The 20590-nt window shown below is 34.9% G+C and overlaps 1 protein-coding gene across 2 annotated transcripts in view; it reads right to left on the reverse strand.

Annotated features, from left to right (window-relative positions):
• The window catches only part of LOC123317565 (runt-related transcription factor 2), a 62472-nt gene extending 48837 nt beyond the window's left edge, over positions 1-13635 (reverse strand). For both annotated transcript variants that reach the window (XM_044904152.1, XM_044904151.1), the window contains exons 1-3: positions 13182-13635; positions 8061-8251; positions 1299-1637 (exon numbers count right to left, since the gene is read on the reverse strand). In XM_044904152.1, the coding sequence (XP_044760087.1) occupies positions 1299-1637; positions 8061-8115 (394 nt within the window). In that variant the 5' untranslated portion in view covers positions 8116-8251; positions 13182-13635. The remainder of the gene's footprint in view (positions 1-1298; positions 1638-8060; positions 8252-13181) is intronic.
• Positions 13636-20590: the final 6955 nt, after the last annotated feature.

Consider the following 20590-nt stretch of genomic DNA (forward strand, 5'->3'; position numbering starts at 1 on the left):
TAGAGGACCATATATACTACCCTCACAAAGGAAGGTAGCCTGAACTACTAATATTAACCATTATTTTTATTATTATTATTATTATTTTATTATTACCCCCCCTTTTAATTAAATCTAAGGACATTAGAATAAATCCTATATCTTGATTTATTTTGAAGTAACACGTATTCAAATAAAAACCTGGAATTGTTTTAGGGAGAAAATTTTATTTGTAATATTTCAATATTTCCTATGCCTACCTCTAGCGGAAGAACTTCACGCAATCGCCGAGACATCGAATTGATAAGACGAATAAAGTAATCTTGAGGAACAGCGTCATATTCAGATTGCAGCGCAAAGCACAGCTCGTCAAGTGTTTCGGGTAGTTTAGGATGACGACGAATGTTCCTTTGAATTTCATCCCAGAGATGTTCTATGGGATTCAGATGGTGTCTACATGCAGGCCATTCTAATCGTTTGATATCAACCTCATCCCAATATTGGTTAACAATATTTTCTATATGCGCTCTTGCACTGTCATGTATTAAAATGAGGTCATCTCCAACAAATGGAGCATAAGGAAAAACATCTTTAGAGCCCTGTTTTCAATAAATAATAATTCGGTTAGTGCTACTCTTGATAAAACGGCTCATACGAGGGCTCATACCATAACAGAACATTGGCGTGTTCATATTTGAATGCATGTATCTTCAAAAGAAATCAAGATATCAAGGTGAAATGAAAACTGAAATATGGCGAAGAGGTTGGTCTTCGTAATGAACTGAGCATAAACTCTACAAATTTCCCGAACAATTTCACAAGATGTTAATAAATTGGGCTACACATACATGGTTTTTTTCACCCTGTGTAAATAGGCTACCAATATTTTTGAAGAACTTTTCTGGAGTTCCTTTCAATAGCGAAGAATTTATCTACAATTTGGCGTAAAAACAATTGAAATCGATCAACACTTACGAAAGTTCTTGGTCAACGAACTTCAAAAATTTTCCAGTGCAACGTTCAAAATAGAGAAATATATCTGTATACAAGAAAAAAATTGGCTCATAGAGCTGATGTTTCAAGGATTTTTTGCAAATGAGAGTCTCTTTTGCGATGTTTGTTGTTCATATATGGAAACTTTGCTCTAATTGAGGAAAACTCAATTAGCAAATGAAGATTTCCATCCCTTTTTCCTTTTTTTATCTCAAAAAAGGGTTTCATGGAGGGGCGAAATGACTACATTCTAGAATTAGACAGAAAAACAACACTTAGTTCATCTCGCGCTCAACACCAAGTTGACATATCAAAACGACACTTACCCCTTCCACTCCTTCCCACGAACCTCAAGTCATTAAACTTCGCCACTTGGTTCTTCATAACGGCCGTACAATTCCTCAATTCCGCACAATAATTCTCGTCATTACCCGCTCTAACTGTCACTACGGTACCATCCCCCACATCACCCAACGCGACCACTTTGAACGCCACTGGTAGAGTCTTGTTTGACCTCCAATGAGGCGGTAATACGGTACAGACGAAGAGAGGACTGCCCGTTCTGATAAGTTCGCCAGGATGTTCCGACAAGAAGTCGTTGAGTGTTCTTTCGGCTAGGATATCAGACGTCATCTTGGTGTAGGTATCATTCAGAAGGACTGTGCCTGAAACATAAAGGACAGCTCATCAGATAGCCATACTTGTACGTTATCTTTGTTTTTGGGAATACCACGAAGTTACGGTCAATAAAAGTGCATACTTTTATAGGTTATATTTATATATTGCAGTTCTGCGAATTGAAGTTTTACTTCATGGGATCCCCTAGTTTATTTCCGGTGTTATAAAATATGTAATATGTATGCTTGTGATTCTGTTAAAAAAAAATTATTATTATTATTAATTGCCTGAAAATGTGAAAACCGCACATCTCAGAAGATTTTTCCATTTTGAGTTATATTTGTTATATTGGCTAAACCAACTGGAATAGTCCAATAAGAGGTACACTTATATAGGTATGGTAAGTCTTTGACTCGTACCGACTCGTACAAATATTTTAACAGTAGATTATTGAGGTTGATAAAAACACTTTTTTCCTATGCCATTTTTTCCGACTCGGTCCTGATAAAAAGATATAGCCATTTTTACTTTACATAATGAGCTGTGCTACCTCTGGAAACAAAATTACCTTTAGAATAATTAGCTTAATCTGTGACACTGCACATCTGTGGATCTTTTGAACAGAGTTGCATTCAGCCAAAGTACCCAATTTTTCAAACACAGATACTTTTTGATTTTTGAACATCAAATCACTCGAAATCGGCGTGTTTATACTAGGAAATATGAAGAATATCCTTTTTGTACAAAATGATCAATTATTCATTAGATAGCGTCCAGCTCAGTTTCAAGTGTTGGGTTTTTTTGAATTTTTGGTGTTTTTATGATACGTAATGATCATAATGAGAAAACTGGAAGACGTGGGTGATATCTTGTGTTCGAAAAAGATTAACCTAAAATAACATTTCAACAGCCGGTATCTTTTAAACAGAACCGATTGGGTAACTATGGTAAGGAAAGAAAGTGTTTCTTTTGACCTCAAAAATCAACTGTTAAAATATTTGTACGATTCAAAGACTCACCTTGTATACTTAACACGTTGACTGTCCCATGCATCACATATAATTTATAAAGATTTTCGCCAGGAGTCCATGAGTCGTATGTGATTCATTGATTCATTTAACGTTCAAGATAAATATGGTTACTTTTCATGAACGCTGCAGTGTGGTCGGTTCATATGGGCTGAACGTCTTGTAGAAATATGGATTGATTACCTCAATCATAATTAATCATACACGATTCAAGAAACATCAGCATCAAGCCTTCCATTGGACTTGAAAATTTTTAACATGAACAGTTCCTTAAATGGCTGCAGAATTAATTTTTTCATAGAATATACATTTTATCACTCAAAAGCAACCCTTATCTTGGGATAAATGTGTTGGACGTGGGGGGTGAAAAAAAATTTGAATGGGGACAGTCAACGTGTTAAATCTTACCCTATCTGGAAGGGTACACAAGCTGAATCTTTCATTTATCGTCAACGAAATGGTGGTGACTGATTTATTGTATTATCAATAATAATGTAATATAAATGTTTATTGGTCTCAAACAATTACACCAGCTTGGAATAAAAGATGAAACAAGTCAATAAATCGCACAAAAACAAAACATTGTTCATTTCTTACAAAACTCCTTAAATTCCTCTAAACTATACGGTTCACAATCCAGAATAAAACTATACAATGATTTCTTAAATTTTTCATGACACATTATATCTCTGAGCTTCCTTGGTAAAACATTAAATAAAGTTATAGCCATACACTCCACAGCTTTACCCCTGATGACAGTACTATGTAAAGGTAAAATGTAGGGATACATTCTTCTCGTGTTATTCAAATTCCTGAAATCTCTAAAGTAATGGTTGTTTTTACTGAAGAATATTAACAATTTATAAATGTACAGATATTAGGATGTTGCCGTGCCTGGAAACACGGTTTTCGTTTGTTCCTCAATCTTGTTCTCCGATTAAGTGAATTATTCGAGTATTTAAATAGAAAATGTACTTTCGGGATCCGTAGTTTTCAGTGATTCCAGAAATGTGACTATTTACATGACTGCGTTGATCTCAGTGGAGTTGTTACATTAATTAGACTTTCAATTCTCCGTTTGCTGGTGACGTGTCCTTATCTACGCGTATGTACCAACTTATCAAAAAACTATACATATAAACATTTGTGAAACTTTAGATACCATGGATTGTGAGATTTGTGAAACTAGAATACCGGAGAGAAATCCGGTAGAGTGCGATGGTTGTTCAAAAAAAATCTGCAAGACTTGCTCTGGTCTATCACCGTCTGAAATTAAAATACTCGGTTTGAAAAAAACGACTAGGAAACTAAAATTCCATTGCATTAAATATGAAAGTCAGGATACAATCGCATTACTTCAAGAGATTATCTCCACTAAAGATAGATTAATCGACGATAAAGAGAAAATAATAAACCTTCTTCAAAAATCTACCCACCATCTTCCAGAACCTAAAAAATCCTACTCAGAGGCACTTATGATAAAACCTGTAAAGGATCAAGGTAATAAACTCACCCGAAACGAAATCACTAATATAATAGACCCTGGAAAACTTAAAGTAGGTGTTGACGGAATCAAAAATATAAAGAAAGGGGGTATCATTATTAATTGTCAAGATATCAAAACGAAAGATATCATCACGGATAAATTGAATGAAGAATTAGGGGATAAATATAAGATTGAAGAAGCTACACTGAAAAAACCAAAAATGATTATCAAAGGTGTTGAGAATAAATACGTCGACTACAGTAACGAGGAAATTGTTGAATGTATAGTATTTCAGAATGACTTCAAGCTGATTGATGAAGACGTAGTGGAGAAAATCAAAGTTATTCGAAAATACGAAATCAAGTCTAGGAAAAACTACGCAAATATTGTAATCGAGTTAGATCCATCTGCTTATTCATTCATAAAAGCTAGGAAAAAAATTAATTTGGGATGGAGAAGTTGTTTCACCGATGAATATTACAACATAATACGCTGTTACAACTGCTCAGGATATAATCATTTCAGTAAGGATTGTAAAAATAAAAAATCTTGCGGTAAATGCACTGGAGATCATGACTCGAGGGAATGCGAAAGTGAAATGAAAAAATGCATGAATTGTGTCAATAAAAATGAAAATTACAAGTTGAACTTGCACACAGACCATACCTCTTTCGATACGAATTGTCCATGTTATGTTCGAATAGTGGAGGGACTATCCAGAAAAGTCAACTTTGGCGATATATAGCAATCACTCACTGCATTCAATATTGTATATTTGAATTGTCAAGGATTTCTCAACAATCGGGGTGGTATATTATATTTGATCAATCTTTGGAGACCCAGCGTTGTTTGCTTGAGTGAAACGCATATAACGGGAGAGATAACAACAGAAGAAATAAATATTGATGGCTATGAAATACTTAACTGTGTTTCAAATAACAGCAGAACTGGAGGAGTACTGATTTTCATGAAAAGAGGGTTGACTTACACACCTAAATACAAAATCGTAGAGGACCCTTATTTGTGGCTCCTTGCGGTCGAAGTGAAGATCAATAGAGACAAAGTACTCTTGGTGGCGTTGTATCATCCCCCGGGTGTGCGGGTTTCTAAATTTTTGTCTGTCTTGGAGGAATTCTTGGAGGAAATTTGGTCATTTGGAGGATATATTATTTGTTTAGGTGATTTCAATTTAGATTTCAAGAAGGCAAGCTTTTATTCCAACAAATGCAGGTTGATCATCGAACAGAGTGGTTTGGAACAAATCATCTCCGAATATACTAGAGTAACCGAAAATAGTTCAACACTTATCGATTATGTCATAACGAATTGTAAAAAAATGGAACATACCGTTCACCTAACTCCAAAGATCTCTGACCACTCCATTATAACTTTGACATTAAATAATTGCATCGATAGATCAGATCCAACTTTTCAGAGCAAACGTTCTTACGCAGAATATGATATTGGTATTTTTCAGGATCAGTTGAGACAGAGCCATTGGAATAGTTCTTCTATTGACGTGAATACCTTGGCACTAAATTTTGAAAAACTAATCAGTGAATCATTCGATAATATTTGTCCTATCAAGAAGAAAACAAAAAAACGTGTCCCCCTACTTCCTTGGTTATCTGATGATATAAAACATATGATGAAAGCTAGAGATGTTCTTTACAGAAAAGCTGTATATACAAAAAATGAAATTCATTGGAAAGAATTCAAATCGCTCTGGAATAGAGTCGTGAACGCATTGAGACTGGCGGAAGGAGACCACTTCTACGGAATTGTTCAGGACAGCTCGAGTAAAAATATATGGCACAATTTGAAAAAGCTACAAAATGAATCTTCCTTCCCGAGTTGTATCTGTTTCGGTGATGTAATTGTGCAAAACCCAGTAGAAATAGCTGAAAAATTCAATAATTTCTTCGTCAACAGTATACAAGAGATAGTTGCAAACATTCCAATTAGATCAGAGGACTACATTTTCTTGCAGGAGGTTGATTCTTTTCCGGGGTTTAGCAGTTTTTCGAAGGTGAACATGAGGCAACTCAGAGGTTATGTCAGATCGTTGAAAAAGACTTGCAATCCGGAGGATGGTGTAACGACGGGGGTGTTCAAGGATGCATTCGAGGTGATAGGAAACTATTTGCTGGATGTTGTGAACACTTCGTTGGAATATGGTCGTTTTCCTGACATATGGAAGACTTCTGTGGTCATACCGATTGAGAAAATACCGGGCACTAATATTTGTAGTGAATTCCGAGGAATACACACATTTTCGGTATACGAGAAAATAATAGAAATGGCTGTTAACGAGCAAGTTTTGGGATATTTGAACGAGAATCAGATAATTATAAAGAATCAGTCTGGATTTAGGGCGGGTCATTCCTGCGAAAGTGCTCTCATTAGTATCTGTGACGATTGGTTGAAAAGAATTGATGATAATAAGATAGTGATCGCGGTATTTATCGATTTTCAGAGAGCTTTCGAAACTGTTAACAGAAAGATTTTATTACAAAAATTAAAGAAGATAGGATTCGACGGGCTTGTTTTGGATTGGTTTGAATCTTATTTGGAAAATAGGAGACAAAAAGTTAAAATCAACGATGTTCTTTCGGAAACCTTGGAAAACATATGCGGCATAATACAGGGAACAAAGCTGGGGCCTTTGTTGTTCTTACTCTATATCAATGATATTGTGAAGCCTATCAAATACTGCAAATTATCAGCATTTGCCGATGATACGATGATATACATAGTGGGAGATAATGTCGAGGAGATGGTTGCATGTCTGAATGAAGATTTGGAAATATTGGATGACTGGCTAGCAAATAATCAGCTCAAAGTTAATTATATGAAATCAAATTTCATGCTGTTTGGAAGGGAATGTACACTGAGAAGAATCGAGAATGAGCGAAGTATAGAGGTCAAAATTGGAAAAAACATTCTAAAAAAAGTTGATTCGATTAAATACTTGGGTGTCAGATTAGACCGAAACTTGAGTTTCAAACTACATGCCGAATATATAACATCAAAAATGGCACAAAAAATCGGCTATATAGCTAGATTGGGTAATAAGATCAACTTCAACACCAGAGTATTACTGTTTAAAGCACTTGTTATTCCACATTTGGATTTCTGTAGTTCACTTATGTTTGGCTTGAAAACATTTTTAATTGATAAGTTGCAGAAAGTACTGAATAGAGGTATGAGAATGGTACTTCGATGTGGTAGGAGAACTCCAATCAAAACTATGTTAGAGACGTTGAATTTGATGAGCGTTAAGCAACGAATCACATATAAAACTTTCGAACTCATTTATAAAATTCGAAATAAAAAATTACCCGAGTATTTGCATGAAAACTTGAAGTATGCATCTGATATCCATGGATATCCAACTAGAGGTAGAGATAAATTTTTTGTTTACACGTTTCGGACAGATTATGCATCTAGATCGACATTGGTGAAGGGTTTGGTTTCTTATAATGGTTTGCCACGTGAGATCGGGGCCTGTAGTAACCACAGAAGATTCAAAAATTTATTGTCCAAATATGTGAGGGAGAACTATAGCTGATTTATGTTTGAAGTTTTATTTTTCTTGTTGAATTGTAGTAACTAGTATTTTTACTAATAAAAGGTATTATTATTATTATTATTACACACCGTAAACTGTCAGAACTCTACTCTACTACTCCATTTACTGATTTGTATGGAAAAAGCCAGCTTATGGTTGATTTTCTAATATTTCCAAGGTTGAAATGTTATATATATTATGCTTGGGAAAAGTTCAGTGTGATGAATTTGGGCGGAAACGAAATAATAAAAAAGAACACCCTGTACCCTGCACAAGTCAAAGACTCCCTCTGTATGCTAATAATAAGAAGCCCAAACTGAAGGGAGTGCAATAAAAGCGGGCTACAACATGTTAACATCCTCATTTTGTCTTAGACCATCCTTACCTTCTGGTGAGGATGCTGTTGCGCTCACAGTTTGTGAGTTCGTAGTAAGATGCATTTTCTCTCTGTGTGGAGCACCAATTTGAAAAACTCTAGTCCCGAATCAAAACAGCATCACCTCCGTCCAGGCATTTTGTGCTGGGTTATAATTGGATGATGGAGCATGTTTCTTGCCAATTATGTCAGAAACTCATCTGAAACAGAAAATTTGGTTGAAGAATTTTAGCGCCCAGAAATGAAAGTCCACCAGACCACGAATTGGAATAAGAATTCAGATTTCGCAGAAATAAAACGTTTTTTTCCGCTATTGTATTACTAATTTCTTTCACCAGGTCAAAGTAGACTGATATGGAAAATTACACAAAACCTTTATGCAATGTTTTATGGAGTATTTAACTGAAGAGAACTAAATTATGAGCAGGCAACTCTTGGTTTTTATACAGGATATCTGTAAACAAATTCGAAGAACTTAGGGACATGATTCCTCAATGAAAATAAGCAGGGGTAGTTCCTATAATTTTTTTTCGATATTGACCTCCCTTCCAAGAAACAGCCTTTAGAAGACGATGGCGAGTTGACAGTTTCTAATTTTTTTGACGGGTTCTAAAAAACACTGAGTCATACATAATATGAAGCACTAAGTGCACTAAGAGAAAAGTATCGACTTTATCGAAATTTTGTAAGAGACTTTTTTCTCCAGAATTGACTGGAAAACAATAAAAAAAAATATTTCTCGAAAATCTATTACACGAAAACAAGTTTTGAAGTAAAATCATTATAAATTTATGAGATATAAAAATAATTGTGTCAGTAACATCTTGTTAGTGCTTTATATTATGTATAGTTTTACGGCTCAGTGTTCTTTAGAAACCGTAAAAAAAATTGAAAACTGTCAACTTCCAGAGGCTGTATCTTGAAAGGGAGGTCGATTTCAAAAAAATGTATAGGAACTATCCCTGCTTATTTTCATCGAGGTGTCTACTCCCTAAAACCTACGCATTTGTTTACAGACACCCTGTATAATGCATGGTCTCACATTGCGTTGGTCCTTTGCGATTGAATTATGTAATACCTTCCTAAAATAACTCCATTCGCATGATTTAAACGCAAATAAAATACATACTGTCGAACATCTAAATGGACCATATAGTTATAAATAAGGCCAATTACGTATACAGGGTCAGTCTTTTACTCGTACAAATATTTTAACAGTAGATTCTTGAGGTCAAAAGAAACACTTTTTACCTTTACCAATTCTACCGATTCGGCACTGATAAAAATATATAGCCATTTTGAGTTTTCACAATGAGCTGTGCCTCTCCTGAAAAAACAAAATTTCCCTTCAGAATGACAGTACATTTCTGTGGATCTTTTAAATAGAGTTGTTTTCAACCAAAGTACCCAATTTTTCAAATTTCAAAGCCACTCTTCAATTTTTGAACATCAAACTACTTGACAACGGTGCATTATACGAGAAAATATGAAGAATACTTTTATTCTACAAAACATTCAAATATTCATAGGATAGCGTGCCACTTAGTTTACAGAGTTGGGTTCTTTGGATTTTTGGTATGTTTATGGTACGTAAAGAATGTCATAGGAAAAGAGTGTTTCTTTTGGTCTCAAGAATCTACTGTTGAAATATTTGTTGGAGTCAAGGACTCACCCTGTATAAAGCTACCTAATTTTTGTATTGTACAATACAGGGTGGGGCAAAATTCGTTGTCCACTGAAGGGATCTCGAGAACTATAGCAGCTAGAAGAAAACGGATGACACATTCTCAAGCTCTTTTCTCATGACTAATCCAAATCTGATAACAGAACCGGCCTATCATTTCTAGGTTAGAATAGAGTTATAAACAATAATTGGGATTTTGACGATTTCGAAAAGTTCTCATAACTTTTTTTTGTTTGAAGTTACAGATCCGAAACTTGAACCATCTTAGTCACTTTTATAAGTTTATACGTAGATTCTACTGACAGAACCTTTTTTCCAATTCGAAAATAACAAATTCAATGAAAGTTAGCATTTAAAAAAACGAAAGTTCCCTAATGTTTCGAAATTAAAAAATATTTGGTGCTCATCAGTGGATTCTACGTAAAAAAGAGCTTGTAGAAGGTTCAAGTTTAAGATCTGTAACTTCAAAGACAAAAAAGTTATGGGAACTTTACGAAATCATCAAAATTTCACTCATTTGTTAATAACTCCAAAACGGTTTTCACCATTCTTTGTTTCTCTGAAAAAGGGCTCGAGAATATGTCATCCGTTTTCTTCTAGCTGCCATAGTTCTCGAGATCCCCCCAGCAGACAACGAATTTTGCCCATCCTGTACATTTTCATATTTTTCAAATGTCGAGATAGTTTGAAAAATAATTTTATATTATGCACTTATTGAGCTAATATGTTAGGTATTCTTCTAGTTTTTTCCCCTGTAATTCTTATAAAATGGGTTCAACAAGTTCCATACAGACCATACACTATACTGGAAGATATCATTGACCACACGCTGTTCATTTCGCGTTTGCATACGAATGGGAATGTCAATCTCATCAGAACATTACACGACTCGATGAAGATTGCTTGTATTGGTGACGATGTCAATCCGCAATAGGACCAAATCGATCTTGAGTTAACACACAAATTAGATCTCGATTAGTCTACGGCAAGTTTGTACAATGGTATACAATAGCATGCGTGTTAAGTGAGATCTCTACGATTCCTGACAAACAATCGATCAAGGTGCATGTAATTGGTGGATCCCCCAATCATATGGGGTGTTTTTAAAGGTGGGAGTCTCCTTTCAACAAACGCCAGACCGTCAGAGAAACTTATTATGGACTAGGTGCATCGTGAAAAGGAGATTAACAGTGTAGAAGAATTGAAATACGGTATAAAATTTTCATCTCATGTTTACATCGAGCGAATCTTTTCTGAATTGGGTTGTCAATTTTAGGTCAATCTGACATATTGAATCCAATTTTATTATTTTACCTTTTTCTGCTTCTGTTTTCTCTCTATTTCAGATAAAAGTTTCTGATATCTTGGAGAAGACTTTCTGGATCTTCCTTTTTGTTGGAGAAAGAATCAATTTTTGCAGTGCGAGATGCCCCTCAATATGGAATATTTCAGCTTATTTCGTGAACAATTACAATCCACTACACTCACGAAGAGAAAGGGTTTTTTACTGAGGTTTTTCCTTAAGCTCTTGTATCATACACCAATATGTATGATACTCCGTTACGCTAACCTCTGCTAAAACTGTATCTCCTACACATGCTATAATTATTGTTTGCTGTTAAAGATTGTAATGCTCTATATCAAGAGAATATATATAATCTAATGTTTATAACTTCAAACAACTTTTTTGAATGATTCAGAGTTTTCGAACCTAATTTAAACTTGTTCACACTGGCATTTTCGAAGGTGAGTGTTTTTGTCTTTGGAAAATAGGATTTATGTTGGCAACAGCCCATAAGTTAAGAATTTATGTTGCGGAATTCAGGTTGGTATTGTGAATAAACAGTGATCAGTAGACCTATTATATGTGACTCTATGCGCTGAGAAAATTTGAATTTTCTAAAGCCGTTAATGTGAATTTTTAATGCTGATCAATAAGCTCGAAATTGAATATTTCTTTTATTTATGTTAGATTTATATATTCCAGTTCTGTGGTTGCAACTAGAGATCTTTTGTAGTTTTGTGACCAGATATCAAGCTGCGTTTGGACTTCCAAGGATTAGTGCGATGTCAATCATTCTTGAATGGACTATAAGTTATCTTGTTTTTATGAGATTAATAGTTGTCAGAATAAAATAAATGTCTTTTAAGTTCCCTTCTCTTTATTACCATAACATGACGCAGTCGGTATTCACAACTCAATAATTTGCCTCAAAAAATAAAAAAAGGAAATTTGTATTGTGGAAGTATGCCCAAAATGGCAAACCTGAAACCAATTCTAAAAATGACAATATGTAGTTCATTGAAGAATCTATTGCTGCTACGCAAAATTCAATTAAATTACTGGAAAATAAAGTAGTTGAGATGAATAAGAATATCCATGCAAATATGGAGAAAGTGATAGCATTCATGACCAGCTCAATTTCGTGTCATCAGAAGAAGTGGAAAATTTCGTCACTAAATATAGAAAAAAGGTGCTGATGAAATAAACGAAGAGACTTGGGGGAGATGTTGTGATATGAGTTATCTAGGTTCTATGAGACTGATAGTTGCCATAATATAGAGGAAAATTAATACATGTCTTTTAAGTTCCTCAATTCACCAGACACATAAAATAGCCTTGTTGGTTTTAAAACGAAATGGGACTGAACCTTTTTCGTGAATTGCATTTCGAATAATACCTATTTCACATTCCCGTCTTTATATATATTGTGGTCATATTATTAAACGACGAACATTCCTGATGTTCGTGATGATGAAGGCTCTAATGCTGTTGTTTGTTCAAAGGGGTGAAAGGATACGACCATTTATCAGGTGTTCTCCTCAAGAATGAACAAGAACTTTCCGAACCAAAGTCAAAAATATAAATTTTGACACAAATAAAAGCATATACTTATTGGTGATCTGACTGAAATGTGTTGATAAGAAAATTATGAATATCATTTTGTAACTATAAGAATGAATTTTCTGTTTGCTGATATTTAGTAACCCATACAAATGATGGAAATCCTTAGGAATATCTGTTAAAAATAATTATTTTTTCTTCATATTTAAAATTTGTAGTTTCCAGAACTATTTGTGGCTTTCATCATCATCATTTCCCTGACTTTTTTTTTACAACCAAAGCATTTTATTACTTTCTCAACTTATTGTAGTAATTTTTTATGCTTTACTGTTTTTTTAACTATTTATTTTTATAGTTTTTATCGTTAACAAAAATAATTCTTTTTTCATTTCACTTGCAACCTTAGTTCTAATATATGTGTATTTCGAAGAGTTTTATTGTGATGTTTATTGTAGTTGAAAGAATGTTTAATCAAATAACAAATCTATTGAAAACATTTTCGTTTTTCAAACTTCCAGATTGAGTTAATACAAAAGGTATTAATAGGAACATTAAATGAGTATCTCCAGCAAGGATCGGTCAGTGCTAAACCAATACTCACATATTCTTCTGAATCATCTGCCATCCAAGACATTTCAAAGCGAAAAAGATCCAAAACTCCTCCAAAGATACCGAATCAAACTCCACAATCGAATTAGGCGACGAATCAGTTCGGAAAATCAAAAATCATAACGGAACATTCACACGCAACGATATACGCGTGTTGCCAAGCAACACATGACGTAGCGACGACTCTTTTTTCTGAATGGAACTTTTTCAGTGGGGGGTGGGGTGGAAAAAATAGTAACCTGTCGTTTACACACTACACGTCCGCGTCACAGACCGCGTGCGCTCAGGTGATTTAAAAATTATCCGAAGGGTTCAAGTTTGGAACGGAAGAACACTGACGGTTTGACGCGACACGTTCGAAAAACACGCACAGGTGGACGAGTAGCAGCGGGAGATCTTCGAAATTGGCGGTTTGGAAAGCCACTGAAGTGCTCTCCCTAAATCACCGTTTGGCGAGCAAGGTTTTAGTACTAAACGTTTTGTAGAAACACGAAGTTTCATGCAGTAAACATACCAGTGTATATATGACGTTAGGAACCCACTGTGAGCGCGACCCCGCATCTTCCGTCTCTTTCTAGCACGAAATCCACACGAACCGCTATTTAAAACAGTAAGTTGGTGATTAACTATCAAAAACACATGGGTGAACGTACGTCCGAACTTTTCCACGATAGAGTGAACGGGTGCGTGAGATTGTCCGGATGGAAATCGTGTCGTTGATTGGCCCTAGAGATGCCTCCGATAACCCTTTACTATCAGGGGAGTGAAGCGAGAGAGCAAACCTCTCTTTCTGGACCCTGAAAAGGGATGGCACAATTTCAGATTAAAACAGAAGCTAACATAAAGGGGTACATGTTCGAGGAGGATGGCAGAGGTCGGTTTAGGCAGCGGCGGAGAGAGATGGGAGTTTTGCGGTCGTGGCAGGCTGGGCCTCGGTGCGATAAAGGAACGAAATATATAATTTTCAGCACGCGGGACAGAGAGCGTTTTCAGCGCGGTTTTCAGGTTTCAGTATGTTGGAAGAGAGATTGTTTGCGGCACGCAGGCGTCACGTATGGTGAAACGAGATAGGGGGAAGGTTCCTTTTACTTGGCCTCACCGCGATTGTCATATGTTTTGTCTTTGCCGGCGCGCGGTCTCTTGGCTAACCCGAATATCTCTGGCTGGTGTAGCGTGGAAATTTTGGCCGGGAAATTTGGATCGGGGGGGCCGCAATTAGGTCGGCCGATTTTCGTGGCGGCAGGAAATTCGATTGTGTATCGGATTAAGGGGAAGTAATGCGTTGTGAACATCCATTCAAAAATTTCATTCATGAATTACTCTTGCAGTTTTTCACGTGAAGACGTGATTTTTTTTATAAATGATGAAACCGTTGAATTCAGGCTTTTATGGTTGACGCTGGGTAAACTATAAGAGATAGAAAGAAATGATGTGTTCAATTTTGTAGAGTTCGAAAAAGTCTATGAAAATGTCCGCATATGATGATATGATCACCCACAATAAACAATTTTAAGATTTTTAAATCCAAAATGATGTTAGTCTAGTGTCTTTACATAAATCCGGAAGCAGCTGCCCGTTTTTTATGGGAATTTCACTACAGTGTAGAGAATTTATTCGTACTATGCATTCCTATACAGGGTGTATTTGAAAGTGAGGCTTTTTCAACAGAAGGTAGAACTGGTCAAAATAAAGCGTTTTACCAAAAATCACCTACCTATACAAAACTTTCAAAATGACAAAGTTGAAAAACAATTGAAAATGATTACTGAAATAGATCCTAATACGACCCCAGACCGTTTGTTTGCTGAATTATCGCAAAGCAGTGTGAAAAAACTTATCTCCTGATTCGAGCATGAGGTTTCGTATAGGATATTGGCTCGTTCAATATTTACGTGGAAATGAAAATGGAACTTTAGGATTGCCGAATTATTCTAATTATTTTTCAGTTACTTACACGAAATGACTTGGTATCGAAATGGATACCAACTGACAGCAATTCACAAGTGTAAAAATAGTTATTTTTGTATCTAGTGCACGAAATGCTACTTTGGTGATCGAGAACTGATTTTTTTTAACGAGGCGCAGCCGAGTTGAAAAAATAGTCGAGATAGTTCGAGTATTGAAATTTCAGGATCAAGTGCTGTCACCCTCCACGGCAGTTGCTTGCAAATCAAAAATGGATAGTCCTATCCAACTCCCAAATCTACGATATCACGAGCTGAATCTGAGTTATCTGGTTTAGGAATACCTAATTATGGGTTCATGCACTGGCTGCACCATTAATGTTTACATTGTGAATAATAAATAAAATTAGGTAGTGTTAAATTTTCTCACAATTTGAAAGCTTTAATTATTGTTATACATTAATAAATGAATGATTTCTTGGATTTTTGCTTGATTGAGGAACATAAAGGTTAAGATATAAATATCCCATATAGTTTACATGCAGTGTGCGAAGTAAATATTTCGCACACTACTTCGCGCACGATGTCATGATAACGTTTTTCACCCTGAATTGCACGATACAATAATCATGATTCTCTCAAAAGTGGCCTGATGCATCTAATCCGATGAACTTGGTACTGGACCATTCATTGTCCAGCCATATGTTTATGTATTCTTTCGTTTTTGCGATGCCGGAATCACCTTCAACAGTCCCGTTCTTGAAATTCAATGAAATTTTGTCGAACTTCTAGAGGTTGTATCTAAGCCATCTTGGATATTTTATGGAGACAATTTGTGTCTAAACAAATTATTTTGATGAGTTCTACCTTCTGTCAAAAATAGCCTCATCTTTGAAAACATTAGCCCAGGTAAATTTTTTGGCTCCTAAAAGTTGCTGGAAATGGTTTCAAACGACAGAGGGCTTCCCAAATATCAGTAAAGTTTGCGATCATTTTCTGCCAAGGCTAAACTTTTGAGGACCAAGAAACTTCAACATTTTTGGCCCTTTTGCGTTTCTTAGCAATTTTCACTCGGACGAGAATGACAATTTTTCAAATGACACCAAAACGATTCGTATCTTCCAAGTGTTCAGTCACAATCGAACGCCAAAATTAGATTTTTTACCAACTCAGCTTAAAAGCAGGAAACATTGACTTGCAACGTCTATATCAATTCCATTTAAAGATATACTGGGTGGTCCAACGAAAATTTAACACCACGATTTTTCAACTTTAAAATGAGAATGTGGAAAATCGCTCGGACCCGTCAATTTTTGATTCGAGGGGGATCAACTTTTCCACTTTTTTGATCCTCGTAACTTCAACCCCCTAACGGGGGTAAGCACAACTCCTTGATTTTGAATACGGATGAGGGGTGTTGCAAAAAATAATTTTGAAGATCGTATCGAGTATTATCTCTAACTGAAATTTCATTTCAAAATATTCATCGATAATGAAATAACGGTGAAAATAGTGAAAGAGGCAATGTGAAATTTATCTCCAGAATATTATTCGTATCCGACACATTTCAAAGGTATTATGTTATGTTATTAATTTTTTGTCGAAAAAAAGTATTAATTTTTGTCGAAAAAGGTAGACGGATCATGTTTTTGATTAACCTTACTCTATCGTGCTTTTTAAGAACGTTACAATTGTAAATTCGCAGTAGAATTAAAATGGTGCATTGTATAGAAGGAAGGGTGGAAACGATAAAATTATTTTTTTGGAATAAAGACTGTGCGCAAACAACAGCGGCTGGAAAAAATGTATCCTCTGCTTACGTTGTGAAACTATTTGGAAAATTTGACGCTACTGGTTGAATCGGAAACAAGAAGATGGTGCATGAAAGAGACGAAGCGAAGGACGTGGCTGTAACAGGTCATGTAGCAATGGATCCTACCTTTAATATTAGGAAATTATCCGATGTATCTGGTGTTTCACGCGCAACATCATGAGAATACTTGAACAACATAAAGTCCATCATTATAAGATACGATTGGTTCACTAAATGAATGAGGATGATCGCCGACTCCAGTTCTGTGAAGTGGTCAATGAAATGATTAACGGTAATCAAAACTACATGTTCGATGTTAATTTTTGGTACTCGATAAGAGTTCTTCAACATGAGTAATCGCAACAGCCCTCATCCCTATTTAAAATCTAGGGGTTATGCTCACTGTTAGGGGGTTGCAGTTAAAGGGATGCAAAAAGCAAAAAATGTGTTCCCCCTCTGATCAAAAATTGTAGTATGCGAGCGATTTTTCATTTTAATTTTCAAGACGGAAAATCGAGGTATTAAGTTTTCGTTGGACCACAGTGTTTCCTTCTTTCTACTTATTTGGCGATTTTAGGAGCATGTCCGCTATTCAGGTGCTTCAGTTCAATAAAGAAAAAATTACCCATTCTTTCTTATCGATTTTACGTTGAAAGTTATGGCTTAATGGGCCTATTTTACGTCGACAATAAAGATGGGGATATTTATTGTCGTCAAGCTCTTCCTCAGAATTCTATATCGAATTCTCTTTAAAAATATAGAATTTTGCATTTTTTCCTATATATGAGAAAGTAATACAATACTTATTTTATAGTTATTAATTCCTAGTAGGCAGTATCGTTACCATGGTTCTAGTTTCAAGTTTTGTATTGCATAATAATTATTCATAATAAGTTATTGAGAATACTGTCATATTGCTTATCTTATTCCACTTGGGTTTCTGACTTTTGAAACCGATTTAACTTTAAGTATGTATTTAATATGATGTTCCATAATTTTTTAATATTTTTAGTGACATGTTTTTTTATTTTAGGTTGAAATCTGTTAAGAGTTTCAAGTGTGAATAAAGAATATTATATATATAATAAATTTATTTTTGATCTCCATCATCCTTTATGTTCCAAATTATGTTCCGCATAAAGCGACTAGCGTGTCAATACAGAAGTGTTAATTTTTCAAGTTATATGTAATTTCAAATTTCTTGTTGCTGATCTTTTATAGAATAAAATCCTCAAGTGTCACCATCCTTCGGGGTCTCTAATAGAAGAAATTTTTTTTCATTATCAACAATCTTCGAGAAATATGTAGCTAAAATATATGTCGTTCAGATTCAGATAAAACATAATATCTATTTACTTACATCGAATAATGTTCGATACCGTCTTATAACCCGATTTCGAAATGTCAGGGCTACTAGAAGAAAAATAAGAATGCGCAGATTTCAATTTAAAATAGCACTTCCTTATAGTTTTTGTCATGCTACGGCATTTTTGTAAATTAAAAAAACAGGAGTTGATAAATTGTTCTGGCAACACCGTTTTGACATATAAACGAATTACAAATGAACCAACCTTGAGAAAATTATTCCATGGCCAACCGACAGCTCTTATAAAAGTTAATGTATTTTAAGTATAATGCTTCACATCACTGACCGAAAATCCAACATGGCGAAGAAATGTCGAAGTTCTAGCTAGAATGTTGAGAAAAAAAGATGATTTAATAAAGCGACGATATTTTACCTACATATATTCACTGAGTTCATTTTTCTGAGTGCTCTTATTCGAAGAGTTTCTCCATTGCGTTTCTTTATAGATTATAGAAAATATGTACAAAAAAATATTGAATTATTTTATTTCTCGCCTTGATAATATTTCTACAATATGTATATCAATAATAACAAATATTTCATGTATTTTAATATTTCCATATATAATTGAATTATTTTAAAAAGTCAATAAGTGTTTATTGTATCAATCCATCGCTAACGAATGAAACAATGAGAAACTACAGTTTTTAAATGCGAGTTTATTATGATTAGAACGTAATTAAAACCACAAAATCGAAATGCACTGCGTAAATGGAATACAATGATTATGCGGTACGAATATATGATGGGGAATTTCTATTCATAGTTTATACAATATGTTATAATATGAATTCGAAAACTGAAATCATTCTTAGCGGCCGAATATCAATTAATAAGCCATGATGATTTCTTGGTCAGCTCATTCAATATGATATGTATTCATAAAATTTTGTCTATATTCAGGTATTACATTTAAGAGCAAAGTTTCCTTCAATTTGTATGCTGGGAGTGTTGAAAATACGAGAAAGCAATTTCGAAACCGTTGATCTAGGTGGAGGGGGCAAAACAAAACCCTCCCTCAACACCGCCTTGTGATTTTGATTTAATGAATCACATTTTAAGAGATCAAGCATCTACGGAGGTTGCCTTAGATCTACATTTTCGCCGCATCTTCAGTAAATACCCTGTAGATAGATGCAAACTTATATCTTAAGATTTCAACTGTTTCTTCATTCGAATATGTAAGGGACATGGACATTTGGCAGTCTGAATGGAATACGTGTACTATTTTTGGGAAAAAATTAGTAAGTGATCCTTCGAATACCTAGTGTTTCTGGTTTTAATATTCCCAGGAAAATATGGTGTATTCTGAATCGTATGAGAACAGGTCACGGACCGTTGCAATAGTAGGCTTTTCAGGTGGAATTCAATTGAGAGTCCTATAGTTGTGAATGCGGGGAATCAGAAGAAACCATAAATCATATGGTTAAGGTTAATCACTGTCTCATTTTAAATATCAGAGGTATACATGCATTTTTCGAATCTTTTTTGAATTGCGTAGTGAATTTGAGGTCAATCTGACATGAAGAACTTAATTTCATTATTGCACATTTATCTGCATTTGTTTTTTTTTTAATTTCAGATAAAATTTTCTGGCAACTTGGAGAAGACCCTCTGGAATTTCGTTTTCTTCGAAAATAGGATCAATATATGCATTTCGAGATAGCCTTCAATATCACATACTTCAGCTCATTCTGTGAATAATTTCATTTCTATGATACCCCGTTACGCTCACCTGTCCTGAAAATGTATCTCATATACACATGCTAAAATTATTGTTTGATGTTAAAAATTGTTATGCTATTTATTTCATTCATATAAACTAAGTTGCAACTTAGTTTCTTGTTAATTAAAACATTTAATTCTCAATATTTCCTCATTAGATCTGGTTCATACTCTTGCCTAAAATAATAACAATAAATTTTCTTCAGGTAGTTCAATACATCAACTTTGACCTACTACTCTGATAAGTTAAGCGTTCAATTAGAGTATAATTAAAAAAAAAAACAAAATCAATTTGCAACCTTCAATCAATCATTCAATCTTTTCAGCTTTCGGAACAAGTTGACTGCTTGTAGTCTGCGCATATAAAGGACCCGTTTTGTACCCATATCGTTCAGCCCTGCTAGTGGTTGAGAGATGTTGGAGTGATTTGATATGCAATGAAGAAAAGGAGTCAGATATCTAGTCATCTTTACTGTGGGGTATTTCGATATTCCCGAACAGTACTGCCAGTGTTTCCAGATACAATAGAGCAAAGATCATAACCTAATTGTAGCCTATATTTGTACTCCGAACATGGCCAGTAGCACTAGCAA

Source organism: Coccinella septempunctata, chromosome 7, assembly GCF_907165205.1.
Source record: "Coccinella septempunctata chromosome 7, icCocSept1.1, whole genome shotgun sequence".
NCBI lineage: Eukaryota > Metazoa > Arthropoda > Insecta > Coleoptera > Coccinellidae > Coccinella > Coccinella septempunctata.